The sequence below is a fragment of the Oncorhynchus kisutch genome, linkage group LG24 (genome assembly GCF_002021735.2).
Source record: "Oncorhynchus kisutch isolate 150728-3 linkage group LG24, Okis_V2, whole genome shotgun sequence".
In the NCBI taxonomy this organism is placed as follows: domain Eukaryota; kingdom Metazoa; phylum Chordata; class Actinopteri; order Salmoniformes; family Salmonidae; genus Oncorhynchus; species Oncorhynchus kisutch.
In genome coordinates this window covers 10,851,371-10,872,982 of record NC_034197.2, presented here as the reverse complement: position 1 = coordinate 10,872,982, position 21,612 = coordinate 10,851,371, and the positions used below count along the sequence as shown (strand labels likewise).

Below are 21,612 nucleotides of genomic sequence, written 5' to 3'. Positions count from 1 at the left end.
ATGTTTTCCAAGCCTTGGGTTCACAGTTCACAACCTACAAATACAGACACATTACACACAGCCAGGGGAGTGAGCTCATAACAGGGGCAAAGGTCACCAAGGGGGTTTTAACCTTTTCAACTCTGTCGCTCCATTTATCATTCTGACCTGAGTTGAAATAATAGTTGAGATCTTTTAAATACTATTAGCATTTGCTTCAGCCTGCCTGTAGTGCCAGGTGGGTGTGACGGGTGTCGTCGTCTGAAGAGGAAGAATTGTACCAAAGCGCAGCATGGTAAGTGTTTATGCTTTCTATTGAAACTGACCACTATAACAAAATAACAAAGGGAATAGCCGAAACCGAAACAGTCCTGTCAGGTGCAGAAAACACTAAACAGAAAATAACTACCCACAAAAACCATGTGGGAAAAAGCTACTTAAGTATGGTTCCCAATCAGAGACAACGATAGACAGCTGTCTCTGATTGAGAACCATACCGGCCAAAACAAAGAAATAAAAAAACATAGAAAAAAGAACATAGAATGCCCACCCAAATCACACCCTGACCAAACCAAAATAGAGACCTAAAAAGCTCTCTAAGGTCAGGGCGTGACAGTGGGAGGGGTTTACAGTTCCGTGACTATTCTTTTGGTTCCATTGCACCAGGCAAGCTCAATCAAGCCCAGCTAGCTGACATATGGAATTGTTTTAAGATGGTCATACTATGGATCATTTAGCTATTTAGTTTTAAAAAATGTACTCAGGAAAATATATATACAGTGCATTCGGAAATTATTCAGACCCCTTCCCTTTTTCCACATTTTGTTACATTACAGCCTTATTCTAAAATGAATTAAATAAAAACATGTCCTCATTAATCTACACATAATACCACATAAGGACAAAAGTGAAAACAGGTTTTTAGAAAAAAATTCAAATCTACATTTTTTAAAAATATACCTGTGTATCTTATTTACAGTACATAAGCATTCAGACCCTTTGCTATGAGACTCGAAATTGAGCTCAGGTACATTCTGTTTCCATCGATCATCTTTGAAATGTTTCTACAACTTGATTGGAGTCCACCTGTGGTAAATTCAATTGATTGAACATGATTTGGAAATGATTTGGAAAGGCAAACACCTGTCCAAATTGATCAATTGATCAAACAAGGGAGAAGTGCCTTGGTCAGGGAGGTGACCAAGAACCCGATGGTCACTCTCACAGAGCTTCAGAGTTCCTCTGTGGAGACGGGAGAACCTTCCAGAAGGACAACCATCTTTGCATTACTCCACCAATCAGGACTTTATGATAGAGTGGCTAGACAGAAGCCACTCCTCAGTAAAAGGCACATGACAGCCCACTTGGAGTTTGCCAAAAGGCACCTAAAGGACTCTCAGACCACCAGAAACAAGATTCTCTGGTCTGATGAAACCAAGATTGAACTATTCGGCCTGAATGCCAAGCGTCAGGTTTGGAGGAAACCTGGCACCATCCCTATGGTGAAGCATGATGGTGGCAGCATCATACAGTGAGGATGCTTTTCAGCTGCAGGGACTAGTCAGGATTGAGGGAAAGATGAACAGAGAAAAGTACAGAGATCCTTGATGAAAACACTCAGGAAAGCACTCAGGACCTCCGACTGGGGCGACGGTTCACCTTCCAACAGGACAATGACCCTAAGCACACAGCCAAGTCAACGCAGGAGTGGCTTCGGGACAAGTCTCTGAATGTCCTTGAGTGGCCCAGCCGGTGCCCGGACTTGAACCTGATCGAATATCTCTGGAGAGACCTGAAAATAGCAGTGTAGCGACGCTCCCCATCCAACCTGACAGAACTTGAGAGGATTTGCAGAGAAGAATGGGAGAAAGTCCCCAAATACAGGTGTGCCAAACTTGTAGTGTCATACCCAAGGAGACTCGAGGCTGTAATTGCTGCCAAATTTGCTTTGTTGCAGATACAGGTATTCTGTGTGTGTATCCTGTGTGTGTGTGTGTGTTTCTTTTCTCTCCTTCTCCCCTCACAGGTCAGAAGACACACCACCTCCTGTTTCCATTACCCAATCACTTTCCCTTGGTTTAAAAACCCTGTCTGTTTCCTCTAGAGCTCAATCTCTCTGTCAATGCCATCTGTCTGTTGATCTCTTGTTTGGTTTTTGCAACTACATATCACTTTGTCCCCACCTGTGAGTATTGTTATTTTGTTATGGTGTTTGTTTCATGGTGGGAAAAGGGGGAACCAAGACAAGTTGCCCATGGGCATACACTCCCCGTAGGGCTACTTTGTCTAAGAACACTAGGTAGAACTGGGCGGACCACCCACTGTATTTTTGGTTAGTTAGCTGTTGGTGAAGTAGGCTAGTCTAGCTTAGGGGTATTTTGGGATATTTGTTTCTTTCCTTGGGTCCAGCTCAGCCCCTTTTCCTGCTCCCCTCACTACCGTGTGTTATCAAATAAACCATGAGTGTTTGACGGTAATTGAATTGTCTGTGGTTATTCCGTTCTCACTTTTCACTATAATTTGCACAAGTTAAAAAAGGGGTTAAATATGTATAAAAAATGATATACATTCAGAAAGTATTCATTGTTTTTTCCCCTCCCCACAAAGCAAAAACAGTTGTTGTTTTTCCCTCAAAATTAAAAACAGCATTGACATAATTATTTGGACCCTTTACTCAGTACTTTGTTGAAGCATGTTATGAATACCTTTTGGCCCGACAGTCTAGGGGGGACATAAATAATTATGTCAATGCTGTTTTTAATTTTGAGGGAAAAACAACAACTGTTTTTGCTTTGTGGGGAGGGGAAAAAACAATGAATACTTTCTGAATGTATATCATTTTTTATACATATTTAACCCCTTTTTTTGGTAGGCACAAAACTACCTTCATACTTCCATTTGTTAAAAAAAAATCGCAGCAAAAGGTGGCGCTACAAAGTATTAACTTAAGGGGGCTGAATAATTTTGCACGCCCAATTTTTCAGTTTTTGATTTGTTAAAAAAGTTTGAAATATCCAATAAATGTCGTTCCACTTCATGATTGTGTCCCACTTGTTGTTGATTCTTCACAAAAAATACAGTTTTATATCTTTATGTTTGAAGCCTGAAATGTGGCAAAAGGTCGCAAAGTTCAAGGGGGCTGAATACTTTCGCAAGGCACTGTATATTCTTGATGTGAGGCCCCAAAATAATCCAGTGAAATTTTACCGATATGCAGTGGTAATGCAGAGAGCAAGGTACGGTGGTTTAGTTTTGCAGGAAAGCAAAACATCGAGCCGTGCCTAGCTTTATAACCAAGACCCAAATATGCTGCTCCAATTGTAAATAGTTTAAAGTAATGGCTTTGCGTTATGTTAGCCTTTTGGATTAAGAACAGGCCTTTTTCTTCACTAAACATGTCTGTCTTCGTTTGTCAACATCACATCTACCAACATCCCCACCTCCCACACAGCCTTGGATGGTAGCCAGGAAAACTAAAGCGTATCATCATAGCTCCTCTGGTTTTCCAAGAAAACTTTCTGTTGATCAGACATGCAGCTATGTAACAGAACATAATTTGTTTGATTTTAATCCCAGTTTCACTCAGTACTCACTCAGGAATTTGCCTCCCTAATCTCAATAAGACAGTTAGGTGTATTATGTTGTAATGACTTGCTGGCTGCACAATGTGTTACTGTACTGTAATGATCCCTTGGGCCACCACACAAGTATTGACATTAGATTTGATTCAATTCCATTTGGCGAGGGTTTGAGGCGATGGAAAGATATTCTTTATTCTTTGTTTGGATCCCCATTAGCAGACACCTTGGCGACCGGGAGTCTTCCTGGGGTCTGAAATATATATCAACAGAGAAACTGAGAAGAGGCCCTGGGTTTGGAAATGTTGAAGTCTGAAGATTAGAGTGAAACCTTTTCAAAACAACATCCATCCAAGAGAGGAAATGAGAGTACAAGACAGAAAGAAAGGCAGAGGAGAAGGGAAAGGGAGAGAACAACTGATGGGCTGCTATGTGCTCTCTGACCGTCGGATCTACTGACTGGGAGTACCCTCATCAGTGACGGACTTGACTGGCCTGAACGAAGTGCAATGATACAGTTAAAGTATTCTTAGGGGAATTCATAGATTACATATTCCCTTTCAGTGTAGTTACTCATTCACTGTGAGTGAGGCTCAGACAGGATAGCTGTATGGTGGAGAAGAAGCAAAAAGATGGATTTTAGAGGTAAGGATTTACTTTGCTGTTCTGTATTTGTAAATGATCGTTTCCATTGGAATTCCATTATTTCCAAGGCCAAATAATATTCATCCAAATACTTGAATGGCTGATAATGCTTGAATGACTGATGGTAAGTCCTGTTGACCATGTAGTTTGGGTCATGTAATATTTTAGCGAGATCTTTTTTTGTGATATCCAATCGGTAGTTACAGTCTTGTCCCACCACTGTAACTCCTGTGTGGAGCAATGCGTCATCCGAAACACGACCCTGCCAAGCCGCACTGCTTCCTGACACTGCTCGCTTAACCCGGAGGCCACACCAATGTGTTGGAGGGAGGACATACCGTACAACTGGCGACAAAAGTCAGCGTGCATGTGCCCGACCGGCCAAACCCTCCCCTAATCCTGACGATGCTGGGCCAATTGTACGCCGCCTCATAGGTCTACCTGGTTCGCGGCAAGCTGCGACACAGCCTGGGATTGAACCCGGGTCTGTAGTGAAACCTTTAGCACTGCGATGCAGTACCGTAGACCGATGCGTCTCTCGGAAGGTGAGATCAAAGTTCTTTGTACATTACATTACATTTTGAAATGTATTAGAGCCAATCATTTGTTTAAAATGTCAATCATTTTACTAAAATGTTGCTTGTATCTGATCCTGCACATCTCTCTCTAAATCAGGTGGTTTGTGTTGAAACTTAATCATAGTGTCCTGTACAGTAATACCGTGCGTCATTAGATATAGTTTGGAATAAGGACATATCCTGCAGCATAAAGAGGTCATGCTCCTATCTGCTGCTGAATGACTGGTAAGGAATAGAGTGGGGTGTACTTTACATAATACTTACTGAGGACTACAAAACTCTTCTTGGCAGAACAACTGTGTCACATCAAATTAATTTAATCTTTGATCTGAGGCTGGGCTGGTCTTAGTTTTTTGGGGGCCCTGAGCAAAATTTTGCTTGGGGGCCACCCACCTCATGGGTAAAACATTTGAATGGTCCCCCTCTTGAGGTCAGAGAGATGAAATTGAAGTTTTAAAGCACATTTTCTGCAATTCTACACATTTTGCCATGAGGTGGAGAAAAATGTTGCAGGTTTCAAACTAATTTCATGCAATTCTACTCATTGTGCCATGCAACAGGCAGAAACCGTTTCAGTTTTAAAGCAAATTTTTTACAATTCTAAAACATTTTCCATGGGGTGGAGAGAATTTAGCAGTTTTTAGAACATTTTTCATGCAATTCTACAAATTTTTTCCTTGAGGCGGGGAAAAAAAGATGCAGTTTTAAGCAATTCTACACATTTTGCCATGACTTATTCCTTGATCATAGATATCTGAGTCAGAGTGACTAACAAAATCAATGGGGGCACCCTGAAGGTCAGGGCCCCTGGGAACATGCACTGCGTGCCTGATCAGTAATTCTGCCAACAATACTGCAAGGTGTATTTAGCTAGCAAGACTAACTTACCAATTTAAAAAGTGTGAGCTGACATGGGCAAGACATTACTAGAGAAAAACTGCTGACGCGCTACCAAATTTCAAAATTGCACCTTGTGTATTCTACGACTCTAACACTCAACAGTAAGTTGAGACTCTGACTGAATTCCTAATATGTATATATTTTTTTATTTAAAAAACTGTTTATGTCGCTTATGCCAGAGCAAAATGTGAAAAATAACTATGGTGTTTAAAGTACATTCTTAGTTTATGGATGTCAATTTACTCATTTTTACTGTTGTGTCCCAGTTAAGTGTATTTCAGTGTCTTTGCAATGTACAGTATTTTAGTGTATTTACAGTGTATCTCAGTGTATGTCAGTCTGCTTACCCCACTGTCTCTCTCCACAGTGATGGGGTCCTGTGTGGCCTTGGTGCCTGTCCTTCTGCTCCTGTCCTCCCTGCAGCACACCAGTGAGGCTGGAAGGGTCCTGGTCTACCCTGTCGACGGCAGCCACTGGCTCAACATGAGGATACTGGTGGAGGCGCTTCACACCCAGGGTCACCAGGTCATTAAGCATGAGACAATCTCCTGATATGACAACAAAACAATATGTACATTGGACTTTTTTTTAAATGTACTTCAATACTATTTATCACATGACTGCCCATAAATACAGTTGAATTAACATTAATATTAGGATTTATGATTTGCCATCGTTGAGAAACCTTTGAAATGTTGTTCAAATAAAAATATAAATGCAGAGGAATGTACCGAACCAAGAGCTGAGTGTCCTGTCTTTCCCTTACAGGTGACCATTCTGCGCTCCTCCACCAGCTGGTACGTGGCTGAACACTCCCCCCACTACACCTCCATCACTGTGCCCCAGGCTCAGCCCCAGAACATCGAGAGTCAGGAGTTCATGGCCCACTTCCTGAAGAGGTCGCTGGAGATCCAGCGGGGCAAGGGCTCACCCTGGGCCTTCCTGCAGTTCTGTGGGAACCTCTTCAGGTACAAATATAGCCCAAAGGCAGGACTAACAGAGCCAAAATTCCTCCCCAAAGCAATGGAATTGATGCCAATTTGCATTTTTGCACAAGCTAGTTCATTGTTTAATGCTGATACATGCCTGATGTTTAAATTGTGTTTTTGTCTGTTTACTTTGATTGATCTAATCTGTTCAGCATGCTGAGGCAGAACCAGGAGATGGTGGCCGAGCTGGTCGTCACCATGTTTGAGAACCAGACTCTGATGACAGATCTGAAAGAGGCTGAGTATGACCTGGTCCTGACTGACCCAGTGTTCCCTGCCGGGGTCCTGGTGGCCCACTACCTCCAGCTCCCCCTGGTTCTCAATGTGCGCTGGCACCTCAGCGGGGAGGGACACTTTGCCATCGCTCCCTCGCCACTATCCTACGTCCCTCAAATATTCTCCCGCAACTCTGACCTGATGAACTTTGCACAGAGGCTGAGTAACATATTCTACCACTGTCTCAGCTACTACATGTATCGTTACGTCTCCAACCCGCCTTACCAGGCCGTGTGCGACCGCTACTTTGCCCCTGATGAGGTGGACGTCATATCCCTTATCCAGGGAGCTGATCTGTGGCTGATGAGGGTGGACTTCGTCTTTGAGTTCCCTAGACCCACCATGCCGAACGTGGTCTACACTGGTGGGTTCCAATGCAAATCCTCCAAGCCTTTACCTGCAGCTTTAGAGGAGTTTGTCCAGAGTTCTGGAGAAAACGGGGTGGTGGTGATGTCACTGGGGACTCTGTTGGGTGGACTGGGTCCAGTATTGACAGAGGTCATAGCCTCAGCCTTCGCCCGGCTGCCCCAGAAGGTGGTGTGGAGACACCTGGGAAAGAGGCCTTTGTCTCTAGGCAACAACACCCTGCTAGTGAAATGGCTGCCTCAGAACGACCTCCTGGGTCACCCCAAAACCAAAGTGTTCGTCACACACGGGGGCACCAACGGGATCTACGAGGCCATCTATCACGGAGTCCCATTGTTGGGTATCCCTCTCATCTTTGACCAGTTTGATAACATGGTGCGCATGAAGGCCAGAGGAGTGGCGGAGGTTATAGAGGTTACAACGTTAGAGGTGGAATCCTTAACACAGACTCTGATGGGCATTCTGGATGAAGAGAAGCCCTACAGAGAGAATATGAGAAGACTATCACGGTTGCACCACGACCGGCCTATAGAACCTTTGGACAGCGCCATCTTCTGGCTGGAGTTTGTTATGCGACACAAGGGGGCAGCTCACCTACGTACAGAGTCCTATAAGATGCCATGGTATGTCTATCATAATGTGGATGTTCTAGCACTGCTGCTGGGCTCTGCTCTGCTTGTTTTGGTGTTGCTTGTGGTTTCCTGTATGTGCTTGGTACGAGGATTACGAAAGAGGAGAAAGTCCAAGTTGGAGTGATTATGTTACTTATGGCCTACTTACTTAGTTATTACACAGCTTTACAATCCAAGCATACAGTAGATATATATGGGGAAAGCAATTGCAATTGCAATTGTATTTTATGTAGAGAACCTTCCTAATATATCACAGATATAGGTTATATATATTTATTACATGCACTTTTTGAATCAAGGTTTTATTGGGTTATTATGATGCAATCCTGCATTTGCCGTGTATTTTCACTCATGTTATCAATTTTATAATACACAGTGTAAATGGTGACCGTTTTTTTATTTTTAATCAAATGAGAATACGTTGAAATGATGCGGAATAAACAGCGAAAGTCTTCTCGGTAACTTATCATTTTCACGTCAATACTTCACAAGCCACTTTTTAAAACCTTATGTTCAGGTATGCATCAGATCACCACACAGGAAATCCTCACGTGGTGATAACTCTACATCTTGAAAGCAGATTTACACCTTTTGTGAAAACAACGTTTCCTGTTCTTCTGCAAATGCATTCACAGCACTTTGTGTTTTCCACATGGCTCTTATCGTATCCTTAATACAAGACATCATAAAACAATTACAGCCTACTGTGTGCTTAGTTGCATCTGTCTGGCAATATTATACATTTACAACATTTATCTGTTGAATATACTGTATATTTACAATATATTTACATCTCTTAGATACAATGAATAACCAGGAATGTACATTCATGCAGATGACCATGCAAGAAATACAATGTACTTTCCATATCAGCATATTTATAATACAGCTCAGTAAACACAGCAAACACACAAGAGACCTATAGAAATCTGGGAACTGTACTTTGAACTTCCCTATTCAAACAATAATATGCACAGTAATAAACACATTAGAAATTGCTGAAAGAAAAGCAGAACGACTCTCAAGAAAGCAAACAAAGCTACACTGCTATTTCAATGTGAGTTCATAACGGTGGGGTTTGTGTCTGGATGCGATGGTTGAATAGCAGAGGCACAGACCGACGAGCTCGTTCCCAAAGCCTGGTGATATGTACGAGCAGGTTTTCATTGTTGTGGATGTAAACCAATGGGTTGATGGCACTGTTTAGACACACGAGTGATCGGCTGACTTGGTGAGCAATGTAGATGCCAGCAAACCAATCCTCACACGTGCCTTTGCTTTTCAAAATCCTAGTCTTCAGGTTTAGATTTCTGAATATGTGATACGGTATGTAGCAAACTGAGAAGAGTAAAGTCACAATGATCACCAATTTTAGGCATCTCTGCTTCATCACTTGGTCAATGTTGGGGTTGTTAAAGAGGACCACAGCCACGTGTCCATAGCAACCCAATATGATGAGCAGAGGGATGAAAAATCCAGATACTGTCCACGCAATACTGTAGTCCAGGTATTCCTTGATAGAGAAGTTGAAGGTGGTGTCAACGCATGTGACTTTCCCCAAAGAAGAGTTGAGTAATGTTTTGTCAAAGAACAGATCAGGAATAATCTCAATGCAGACTAAACCCCAAACTACAGCTGTGATGACTACAGAGTGGCCCCTTGTTATCCTGCCCATCACTCTCAGTGGGTGGACGATGCTCAGGTACCTGTATACACTAATACATGTGAGGAAACCAATACTGCCATACAAGTTCAAATTGAAGCAGAATCTTGTCATCTTGCAGAAGACCTGTCCAAAGGCCCAGTGACTGCCTGCTGAGTAGTACGCAAACAGAAATGGAAGAGTGAGCAAATACAGAATATCTGCAACTCCAAGGTTCAGAACAAAAATGTTGATATTTCCGAATTTCTTCCAGTTCGCAAACAAGGATTTTAGTCCCCAGCAGTTACCAACAAGGCCGACAATAAACACGGACATATACACTGTAGGTAAGAACGTGTGAGTAAAGTCCATGTTAATGTGTCCACAGGAAATGTTTGTCTTCATTTTCTTTCCTCAACAAAATGTTTGATTATAAACAGGTCGGTCTTGCCAAAGATATTATAGCTGGATGAGTATAACCTGTATAAATAAAGGTCAAGTTGAATGAAGTCAGATTCTCGGTTTTCTAGTACTCCTCAGTTCTTCTCAGTGCTCCGCGTCAGTGTTTTCTATTTAAACTTGTTTGACATTTCCTTGTGGTCTATGTGACAAACTGTATCACTGACTCATACATTAGAATTATGAGATCAATAGGGGTTGCTTTCCTGTTTCTCGGTAGGCATGCAGAAGAGCAGACACACCCAACTACACACAGGAAACCCATGTACGTCTACACACACACACACACACACACACACACACACACACACACACACACACACACACACACACACACACACACACACACACACACACACACACACACACACACACACACAATGATAAGACAGCCTATAGGGAGGTCAGAGACCTGGCAGTGTGCTGCCAGGACAACAACCTCTCCCTCAACGTCAGCAAGACACAGGAGCTGATTGTGGACTGCAGGGAACGGAGGGCCGAGCCCGCCCCCATTCACATCGACAGGGCTGTAGTGGAGAGAGTCGAGAGCTTCAAGTTCCTCGGTGTCCACATCACTAAGGATCTATCATGGTCCAACACACACCAACACAGTTGTGAAGAGGGCACGACAACGCCTCTTTCCCCTCAGGAGGCTGAAAATATTTGGCATGGGCCCTCAGATCCTCAAAGAGTTCTACAGCTGCACCCTTGAGAGCATCTTGACTGGCTGCATCACCGCCTGGTATGGCAACCGCTTGGCATCTGACCGCAAGGCGCTTCAGAGGGTAGTGCATACAACCCAGTATATCACTGGGGCCGAGCTCCCTGCCATCCAGGACCTCTATACCATGCAAATTGTCAAAGACTACAGCCACCAAAGTGATAGATAGCTTTTTTTTTTTACTCATATCTCATTGGAAGTCATTAGATACTGCAAATAAGAAGATACTGTACATGGCTTTCTGACTTTGGGAAGCTACGGCGTATATTGTGGATGTTGAAAGCTATCAAATATCAGCACCCAAATCACTAATAAGTCATAAGGAGTTTTAAGGGAAAGTTACATCACAAATTACAACAATCGACTCTCAATGTAGTAATATCATTAATGAATAATATGCAATATACAAAGTAGCTCAAGCTTTACATAAAAAGTCATTGTGAATGGAAAACAGTTTGGACAAAGTATAAAATCAGTGATACAATTGGACAATATTTCAAAAAGCATTCGAATAGTTTATATTTACAGCAACATTGAAAATAAGTGCAATTTCATCTGACTAAGAACACAAAATAGACCCATTTATAAACAAACAAACAAACAAACAAACAAACTGATATAACAGATGGCATTGCATGTCAAGATACAGCATCTATCAACTCAAAGGTTGGTGTCACTCTGCAAAATAAATGCACTCAAATCAAAGTAACAACACTTGAGTCGTATCCACTGAAACTAAGTCAGGTCCAAGTGGTCAGGAGAACATCTGGGGCCTAAAAGGAGTCAAGAAAGACAACAAATGACTGTCACCTGGTCTTCTACATACAGCATAAGACTACAGTTGGTCAATTAGTCATAAATGCATTTGTTGTGTGACAGTATTTAACTTACATATGCTAGATAGAGGCTAGTATTTTTCTGCACTCTTGCCAACTCCTCGTGGAGTTGCCATGCCTAATGTTTGGCTTGACAATGACTCTGTTGTGGAGAGAAACCAAGGCTAATATCTGGGGTCATTGTAGCTAACTACGGTTCCCTGACCTATTATTTTCCCCATGAGGTCACCTTATGAGATGTGATAAGAGTGGAATAGAGTGGGAGGTCTTAGTGCAGACGGAGCTTGTCCATTCATATCAGGGCTTTCTTCCCCCGACTCAGTCACAGCTTATCACCTGGAAGATCTTTTCACTTCCCCTATCTATCCTATGAAGTGGGCTACACCTGCTGGATCAAGCCATGATAGACAGAGGCTCCGTTCAAATAATCATACTGGTATACCACTTAGAAGGAGTGCACTTGTATTGACATTGGAACACAGCAAAGGTGTTGCTCGCAGGTCCTGTCTGGACAGGTCTCAGTATGAGCGTGTCAGTACATGGAGAGGGGTAGGATAGGAGGTGAAGAGCCATGGTGGACGCTCCAGGTTCTCAAGAAGGCATAGGGCCCAGAGGATTGACTCGAACGTCAAGTCTAGCCCCACACGGCAGGGCTCCGGTGAGAGCGTGCGGAGCCTGAGTAGGGTGCAGCTGCATAGGGTCCTGTAGCGGAGTAGGGGCAGTTGTAGTGACAGACACAGGACTGGATCATCATGACTGCCCGGTGAAGACGCCTGCCGGTGGGGCAACGGAAGGCCACCATGGCCGTGCTGATCTGGTAGGGGGTACAGCAGCGGGTGTCGGTGCACTGGCCGCAGTACCGGGGCCGGTAGACCCGTGTGCTGTAGCAGCCCTGGTGCACCAGTCTCACTGGCACCACTGACCTGTAGCTGGGCTCACAATGCCGGGCCCACTGGGAAAACAGATCATCAACGTTAGGCTGCTAGATGAGCTCATGGTTGCTGAGAATAGAGGTTAATGTATGTATTATTAGACTGGGAATGAACTCAAATGTACTTATTGAAGAAAAACACATTTACCCTAATACATCTACTGTACACATTCTTATATTTTTTCCACCTCAAGCATTTTCCAGTATGACCATTTCACAGACTGAGAAATGGGCACTTTATACCAATATAGTAGAGTCTAGGTGACAGGAACACACATTTTAACACATACATGAGGCTTACGTGTGGCTCCTGTTAACATAACCTATTAACCCCAAATTACACTTAAGGTTGGGGTAGACGTGGAGTTAGGGTAGGGGGGTAAAGACGTGGGGCAGAGAGTCTGGGAAGATATTAACTCACCATGGGGTTCCTGTGTGGCTGGAGTGCCTGACAGGGCCGGACCTTACAAAGACGGCTCTGCATCTCGAGCCGACAGGCTGGGTTCTTGTTGGAGACCCGCGTGGAGACCCCAGCGCCACAGGTTTGGGAACATGCACTCCACTCTGTACTCTGGTCTATACAGTTAGAGGGACCCGACAGGCCTGGCCACAAACTGGAGGCTGGAGAGAGGAGGCCAGGATAAAAATGATTTTTATAGGTTTTTATCAGAGTGTCTCAGATGTCATAATGTCTCTTAATGACTCAATTGGCCTAAACTTGTACAGGAACTTCCTGTCTTTTCGTAGCACAGAAAAGCATTGCTATCTGGATGGAGATCAATCCCTAAGATAGCATCTCTGGTCGGATCTGAGTCATAATAATCAGCAGTTTCTTTGGCATTGTTTCTGTAACACAGCACGAAAAAAACCGTCTAGGCTTTGAATTCAAGAACAATTTGAACAAAATGTTCCATTGCTATTGACATAGCTTGACTGTGTGACAGTGTCAGAAATTCCAGATGTTCTTTTCCTTAGCGGTTTTATTTTCCTAACCCGTTTTTGGGACTATTTCAGACTCCTTGGGCTTATTGTGTTTAATTGTTGCGTCGCCTAGCCATGGGTCTTGTTATGAAACTAGGCATTGGTCCCAAAATGGCACCATATTCCCTATTTAATTCACTACTTGGTCAAAAGTAGTGCACTACATATGGAATAGGGGGCCATCTGGGATGCAGCTTTGGAAACAGGGTCGGTGTTGGAACCGGGCTTGTTATTTTGACAATAATGTGCATTTTCATCTGGCCAGACTTTTCCAATGAAATGCGGGGGTTATATTTGGACATTGTGCCTTTTCATTTGGCCAGACTCACCACAATAAAATGCAAAAGATCCCTCAATAAAAGACCTCAGACTATGAGCGTCAGTGGCAGAGCTCATGTAAACGTGGGAAGCTAAATATTGCCTTACAGCTTGATCCACGGAACAACATTTGTCATTCTTATATTCAATTGTGTGTAAAAGTGCTATGTATAGTTAGCTAACATCTAAGCTTGACAAACACCATATTCTTCATGAATGTCAAGCTAACACCAAAAATAATGGTTTAGGATTCACAGGGAAGCATTTTATTGGTTCCCTCTCAAGATGGTCCAATCGAAATACGTAGCAGAAACCTGTGTCAGAACAGAGGATGACTAGCCTGGTACCAGATCTGCATATAGTAGCTAATGCCAACCACTATAGGGAGTTGGCTATACAGCACAAACATATCTGGAACCAGGCTAGAATATGATTGTTAAACTAGACTGATGTCTCAGTCACCTGTGATGGCATCCTGAACGACTGTGTTGTCCATGTTCTCACAGACCCACTCCTTGCAGCACCTCCCAGGCAGCTGTACCCTTTGGGGGTGTGGGCAGTCTGGGTTGGGAAGATTGACGTCCTCAGGGCACAGGGGCACACAAGTCAACCCTCCCCCCAGGCAGTGGCACTGAGTGGCACAGGAGGGCTGGAACACCTGGCCATCCTGATAGGAGACCCCGTTCAGCTCACAGCCCAACTCCTCCTGACCTGGAAGGGTGGAAACAGAACAGACCTGGTTTCAAAAACTATTTGCCTGCCTGGAGTGCCAGATGGGTAGGGTTTGCATTTTGGAACTATTGGATTACTTCATCAAACCATGCAAACTCAATCAAGCACAGATATTTGAAATTATTTAAACTATTATTTGAACCCAGGTCTGGGAACAGGACAGAGAGACCCTCTAAGAGGCTCTTTACCCTGGACTGGCAGCCCCACCCTGTCCTTAACTCTGGAAAAAAATACAATTACTCACAGAAAGAGAGAAAGAGGGAAAGAGAGAGAGCGAGAGATTGAGAGAGTGACAGAGCTTGTGTAAGAGTGAGGTAAGGAAACAAGAGGATAATGTCAACTGCCAAGACTCTGGGTTGTTATGTGATGTTATGGGAAACCATGCGTTCCCAAATGGAACCCTTTCCCCTATTTAGTGCACTACTTCTGGTCAAAAGTAGTGCACTATGCAGGGAATAGGGTGCCATTTGGGATTCAGCCCAGTCCTGAGGAGACTGAGGAGTCTGTTTTCCAATCCGTGTGTGTTGTCTCGGCAATGTATCATTCTCGATGGGCAGTCATCAGAGGAAATGTGCCAACACCACCACTGAAAATAGAGGTTCAGATGTTTTGGAGTACAGTCAAACTCAAGCCCCTGCGCTCTGCGGCTGGCTGGATCAGTATATGCCCTAAACAGATTGTCTGTTTGTCCCTCTCATACAAACAGTCAGACATAGACTTCAGCTCCATGTGCCATCCCTTTCTGTGTTTTTTTGTCTGCTAGCCTGGTTGTTTAGAAAAGGGTGACCACTGTGCAGAGCCTGTGGTCCAGTGGCAACACTTCCGGCACAAGCACATATGTTATGACCCTGGAGACCAGGCAGGATTCAATCCCTGTGTCCACCCTTCCCACTGTTTATCCTTCTCATCTACCCCCCCCCCCCCCCCTTCTGTTTACATTACTGTCAGTAATAAAGCCTAAAAAAACAGGAGGAAAAGGCTGGCACTCACTGACACACTCTCCAGGGTCGCCGGGGAAGCTGGCGCTGTAGTCACACTTCAGTCCTCTCTGGCTGTCACACACATACAGGTCGCTGCAGGCCTCGCCCTGCTGCCGGGCACACACCTGGCAGCACTGGCAGCCGTCCAGGACCAGAGGGACTCCTGCTGGGCACTGGGGCATGGGGTTGGGGCACTGGCATGGTCCCGGGCACAGCTGACACCACACCTAGAGTAAAACAGGGAGCAGAGGTTAGAGGTTAAAGCAGGCTGAGGTTAGAGCAAGAGGAGTAGGAGGTCAATTGGTTGTTGTTGTTGTCATTGCCATCATAGTCTTCATCATTACGACCATTATCATCATCCTCATCATAATCATCCTCATCACCATAGTTGAAAAATGTTGCCATTATGTTCTGAAATAAAACAGCCTTTCCTTGACCAATTGTAAGCACATTAATATTTGGTAGAAGTACTTTGTTTGGGGAACACTTTGTCCAACACTGTCTGGTCAAAATAGTCCTGTCTTCAATTACATACAGTTAATGGAGCCAAGCCACAGCAGGCAGCCTATGGACATACTGGCTGCAATTATTCACTGGTGGAGCAATGTCATGCCCCCATGGACTCAAAAACATAATGTGTTGTCTCTACCGCAACTATGCAATGCAACATCAAACATTCATCATTCATCAATATTTCTAAACATGTATCATTAATATTCATGCTGGTCTGTATAAAGTGTAAAAAACATATATTTTTTTTTAAAGACCATTTCTAAATGATAAAACACAAACTAATAAAGTACTTAGCAGTGTACAATACTGTTACATCATGCCATGAATAGCTAGCTACTTGTACATATATTACATATTGGCTATATGGCAAATATGGTAAATTGACTATGGAGTAAGTTACAAATAAAAAACAACAGCCATAACATAAAAACAAAATCAGTTCTATCAAAACAATCTTCAACCAAAGCCACCTGAAAGCTTCTGATAGATCTTTCCGTGGAATCAATGGAATCGATCAATGGAATGCAGTTTCGTTGATTTCCACAGACAGTTCACATCCTGAGCAACAGGTGTAAGCTACAGGTACAGTTCACCTCCAGGTACACACAAATAGAAGAGCAGAATAGTCGTTTGTCCTCACCTGCAGTGAACCCATACAGAGCAGCAAAGCCAAGGCTATCACATTGTCACTGAGTTGTCTTGAAATTTCCATTGGAACGTCTGTAGGTTGATTGAACTGCTCTGTTTGCCCGTCTGTCTAACCTCTTAAGTGTGATGGTAGTGGTGCTAGCTAGCTACCAGTGCTGCTTGCTGTTTGCTGACTGCTCATTCCTCTGCATGGCTGACATTTATTGAGTCTCTGCTGTGATGTCACAGGCTGACCGCCGTGTAAACAGTCATTGGAGCAGGAGCAGAAATGCTTCACATTCCTACTCCCTGTTGCCCATTTCTACTTCCAGACCTTTTTCTCCTCCTACCTCCCTCCCATCTCTCTCCCCCTCTAGCTGTTATAGATTGAAACAGGGAGTTTGTTCGTTATTTCCTCATTTCAAAACCGCATCAGATGCAACTGAATTCAATGACGTATTCTAAGTCAACCTGCAGTTGTAATAATGAGCCTCTTATAATTCCAACCTCGTCGTCCTCTGGTTGCCATGGTGCTGCAGCAGCATGTCTGATGTGAGGCTGAACTTGAGTCGATGTGTCCAGTCCCATTATGAAAGAGAGGAACTCAAAACAGAAACACTAGAGTAAAGTAAACAATGTCCGAGAGTTCCATCCTCAGAGACCATGAGGACACAAAATGTGCTTCTGAAATGACACCCTAATTCACTATAGAGTGCACTACTTTTGACCAGGACCCATGGGGCTCTGGCTAAAAGTAGAGTACTATATAGGGAATAGGGTGCCATTTCGGGAAGCACCTGAGGACAGATGCTAAGTAGAATTGCCCAGCAACCACAGCAAAGAAGCAGAAAACACTAACATCTAGCCTAAATTAGAGGCTGTGATTATGACTGGAGAGAATACTTGGGGCGGGTGAAAATTATTTCTGTAAAAGTCTAGATTATTTGCTTCTTTTATCAATGAAATAGGCCTACCATTACTTACCATTAGCGTTGGGGAGTAGTGAACTACATGTAGTTATTCAACTACGTTTTCCAGTAGCTTGGTAGTAGTTGAACTAAATTCAAATATTGGTATTTTCAGTAGTTAATTTATTTTTTGCCATGTAGCAGTGTAGCTAATTACTGGAACTACACACTTATTTTTTTGCATAAATTAAATACAATTTGTGTTTAATACACATTCTGTTAACATCTGATACCAGAGTGATCTATCTATGACATTTCAGATTTAGATATGATACTTTTTTTACGAAGTAGCTTGGATGTAACTACTTTTCCAAAGTAACTTCAGTTAAATAAACTATGTTTTTCTTAAGGGTAGCTTTAGTGAAGCTTCTTCCAGTGTGAAGTAATTGGTACTTTGGTCAACTAGGATTTCAGAGTAGCTTCCACAACACTGTATACCATTGACATATTTTTGGTAAAGAAATAGATCTGATAATATATTGAGTACTACTTGGGCATGAGTATTCAGGATTAATTCCTTGGTCCAACAGTTCACATGGAGAAAGAAGGGACTAGGGAATGAAAAGAAAGGAAAAGAGATGGTTTAAAAATAGAATGAGACAGATGAAAGTATGCATGTCCAATACAGGTGGGAGCCAGGTGGTTAGCCAGTTAAAGCAGACCAGACGTGAACTGATCGCCAGTTTGCTCTAAACTTTGTTCTCCCCACATTTTTATTTACTTTTCATACTGTCCAAGAAATACAGGATTTGGAACGCCCCCAAGCATATAGGCAAGGCAAAAGCCCTGCTGTAACACACAGCGCACATTGGACATTTGGAGGAGACCTTGCTTCAGGGGCAGAAAACAAAGGGCCTACAGTATTCAACTTGTGGCAATAGTGTCAGGGTTGGGGAGTAACTGATTACAAGTAAAGTAGTCCAAGTACTTAATCGTATTACATGACTGAGTTTGGGTAATCCAAAAGTTACGTTATTGATTCCAATTTTGGACAGGTAGCTAGTAACTGTAACGGACTACATTCAGAAAGTAACCTACCCAACCCTGAATATTGTTTTGTTTTGTAATAAAGAATGTATATTTCAAACAATGCTTGTTCAAACATACAGGTGTAGCAAAGATATTACAATGTTCTAGTTTACGTTTAAGTTGATTGGAAATGTCATTATTTGTCTTACTGTATGCGGTAATAAAAGGATGAATTAAAGTGATGACTTGCTTTAAAAAAAATACAATCAAAGGAGCAAAACAATGCCATCGTGAGCATCAAATCATCAATGATATACTTAAGTAAAATGCATATCTACAAATACCAAAGGATTGTGAAAGCCAAGTAAGCCCTACAATCAATCAATCTTTCCAAAACCCACAGGGTTTGGTTGGAAAGCTAAAGGATAATAAAGTATTACTGTGACTGAGTCCCTCAGGGCTCAATACAATGACCCCATTCAGTTTAAGAGTGATATTGTTTTGCTACGTAATGTTATACAGGAGCCCTATTTGATTAAATGTTGATTCAATCACACATGGACTGTAGGGCAATGCTATGAAAATAGTATGGCTCCTATCAATGTAGAAAAGAAAGCATCGATCAAAGTGTTGAGAAATATAAGCGAATCTAGCCTACTGTACCAAATCTGCCACTATGGAGCTAGAATGGTCAACATATGTTCAAGGAAAAGGTTCATCCAACGTTCAGTAAATATCTAAAAACGCCATTGAATATTCAATAATGGTCAAACATAAAAACACTGTCACATACAAAGTAGACACAATTTAGACATACAAAGTAGATGAAAAAGAGAGTTGCGGAGGCCATAATTGCATCCATTTATTCCACCGTAAATCAAATGTTCTCACCTCTCAAATTTCTCTCATCAGCTAACTAAGCGAGTTGAGGTCTGCCAGCTTTATGGTTAGAGGGTTTGGGTGGCACTTAATTGGTGTGCTCTGAGGGATCTGAATGTGAATGAAAGTCAATAAGCTGTGGCCAGCAACAGTCACAAATAATACATCTTACCTCTCCCCCAGGGCAGTATCTGACACACACGCACACAAACACACACACACAGTGCCAAGTGCACTCTGAAGTTGGTGCCTAAGGTTTTGGCACAGGTGCATCTCTGAAACAACAGCCTCAGGCTTCCGAGCAGCGCCATGTTTAAGCTTACAAGACTGGCAGATATGCTTGTATCTTCAAGATTCGGAAGACACATTGCCTCTGTGTGTGTGTGTGTGTGTGTGTGTGTGTGTGTGTGTGTGTGTGTGTGTGTGTGTGTGTGTGTGTGTGTGTGTGTGTGTGTGTGTGTGTGTGTGTGTGTGTGTGTGTGTGTGTGTGTGTGTGTGTGTGTGTGTGTGTGTGACTGTGTGAGGTAATGTTAGTTCAGAAATAGCAAAAGTGGTCCAGCTTCACGTTAGGAAATGCTAAGCGTGTGCAAAGCTGTCATCAATGCAAAGGGTGGCTACTCTGAGTAATATAAAATGTAAAATATATTTAGATTTGATTAAAAAAAATTGGTTACTACATGATTCCATATATGTTATTGCAGCGTTTTGATGTCTTCACTATTACGCTACAACGTAGAAAATAGTAAAAAATAAAGAAAAACCCTTGTATGAGTAGCTGTGTCCAAAATTTTGACTGGTACTGTACATTGACTCATTATTCCAGTGAAGCTCATGGCAGAGATGATGCCCGACATCGCGCTCTTACTGCCAACTTCTAAACTAAAGAGAAACTCACAGTCCGAGTATTCCTGATTCAGTGAAAATAAGCCTTAGCTCTTCCACATTCCTCACTCAGTCTGGAAGAATAAAAGCCCAATGAACGATGTGAAAGATGTGTTTTCCTCCCAAGGTTTACTGTAAATTCATCCAACTTCAACATTGAAACAATGTGTTCTTTCTTAACGGTTTAAGCTCTGAAATGTTACCAAATGACTATGCCTAAATCACTGTCGACCAAGAGTTTGTAGTATACATGATTACTGCAATGCATGAAGCCTCTCTTTATGTCTTTCCACCGAGCTAAAAGGTGCACCAAACAGAGCATCAGCAGGAAAGGTGGAGGTCTCAGTCTACACATGGATTTGAACAGCCTGGTTAGGAATCTTGCAAGGAGGAGGATAGGGAGGTTGCAGGTGCAAAGTTTGGCAGGCCAGAAAGTGCTCTAACATTAGCATAAAGTAATGCACACTAGCTGGAGAGAAATACTATTTTAAGTTCGGGGTGTACTGTACTACAAGTGCGGCCCTGGACATGTGTTCCTGCGTGAAGATTGCTTGCTGACCTCTTGAAATCTATAGGAAATGCTACAGTTGCATATGTGTTACATCATGCTATATTGTCTGTATATTGTCTGAAATTTGCACAGTACTGTCAGAAAACCCAAATAAATACTTTTCTGGTAACTGACAATTAACTAAGAAGAGGGAAAACAAAACAAGCAATGATACAGTATCAAAACAGGTTTAATAAAGCCACAGTTTGTCAATCTTTAATCCCAGCTGTGGTCCAGATGTGCTTAGACAGTTCAGCTATGTAGACACAGAGAGCTCTCCAACTCTCCAACACGGAGGGATAGTCTCCGGCAGCCAAGATGTTTTGCTATTGAAGGAAATGACACCTAGATTCCAGGCATTCCAGTTCAATGTGTGAAAATCACATAGGCCTGTCACAGACACTCCGGAACAGCTAAACATTCTGATAAGGACAGTGTCCTGACCAGGAGGTCACCTGGTGACGTCAGTAGGGTGGGGCACTACACTCTCTCCCAGGTGTTGTCCCAAATGGCACCCTATTCCCTATTTAGTGCACTACTACAGGCCCCTGTCAAAAGTAGCCCATTACATAGGAAATAGGTTGCCATTTGGGACGCAGTCCTAGTCTGTCTGTTCGGAAACTACTGTCGACTACCAGGAAGCACCCGCCCACCCACCTTGATAGCCGCAGTGGCAGGTTT

General features: G+C 42.9%; 3 protein-coding genes across 7 annotated transcripts; 1 reads left to right on the top strand and 2 right to left on the bottom strand.

Annotated features, from left to right (window-relative positions):
- Window positions 1-168: 168 nt before the first annotated feature.
- LOC109869054 (UDP-glucuronosyltransferase 2A1) lies at window positions 169-10,094 on the top strand. Of its 5 annotated transcripts, XM_020458889.2 has the most exons (6): window positions 3,788-4,202; window positions 4,403-4,747; window positions 4,878-5,005; window positions 6,048-6,205; window positions 6,449-6,648; window positions 6,822-10,094. In XM_020458889.2, the coding sequence occupies exons 3-6, from the start codon at window positions 4,999-5,001 to the stop codon at window positions 8,065-8,067; spliced, it is 1,611 nt and encodes a 536-aa protein (XP_020314478.1). In that variant the 5' UTR covers window positions 3,788-4,202; window positions 4,403-4,747; window positions 4,878-4,998; the 3' UTR covers window positions 8,068-10,094. The 5 variants fall into 5 exon arrangements, with proteins under 5 accessions (XP_031659541.1, XP_020314477.1, XP_031659540.1 ...); XM_031803680.1 differs by lacking the exon at window positions 4,878-5,005 and having other exon boundaries at window positions 3,787-4,202; XM_031803681.1 differs by lacking the exons at window positions 3,788-4,202; window positions 4,403-4,747; window positions 4,878-5,005 and adding an exon at window positions 169-274.
- Window positions 8,322-10,007, bottom strand: LOC109869056 (P2Y purinoceptor 1-like). The gene has a single exon (XM_020458890.2). It carries the CDS (start codon window positions 9,988-9,990, stop codon window positions 9,007-9,009), a length of 984 nt encoding a protein of 327 aa, XP_020314479.1. The 5' UTR covers window positions 9,991-10,007; the 3' UTR covers window positions 8,322-9,006.
- An 833-nt stretch (window positions 10,095-10,927) lies between the features above and the next one.
- LOC109869502 (WNT1-inducible-signaling pathway protein 2-like) lies at window positions 10,928-16,973 on the bottom strand. The gene is made up of 5 exons (XM_020459692.2): window positions 16,697-16,973; window positions 15,554-15,770; window positions 14,294-14,542; window positions 12,954-13,153; window positions 10,928-12,553 (listed from the first exon to the last, which is right to left on the bottom strand). Exons 1-5 carry the CDS (start codon window positions 16,766-16,768, stop codon window positions 12,236-12,238), a joined length of 1,056 nt encoding a protein of 351 aa, XP_020315281.1. The 5' UTR covers window positions 16,769-16,973; the 3' UTR covers window positions 10,928-12,235.
- Window positions 16,974-21,612: the final 4,639 nt, after the last annotated feature.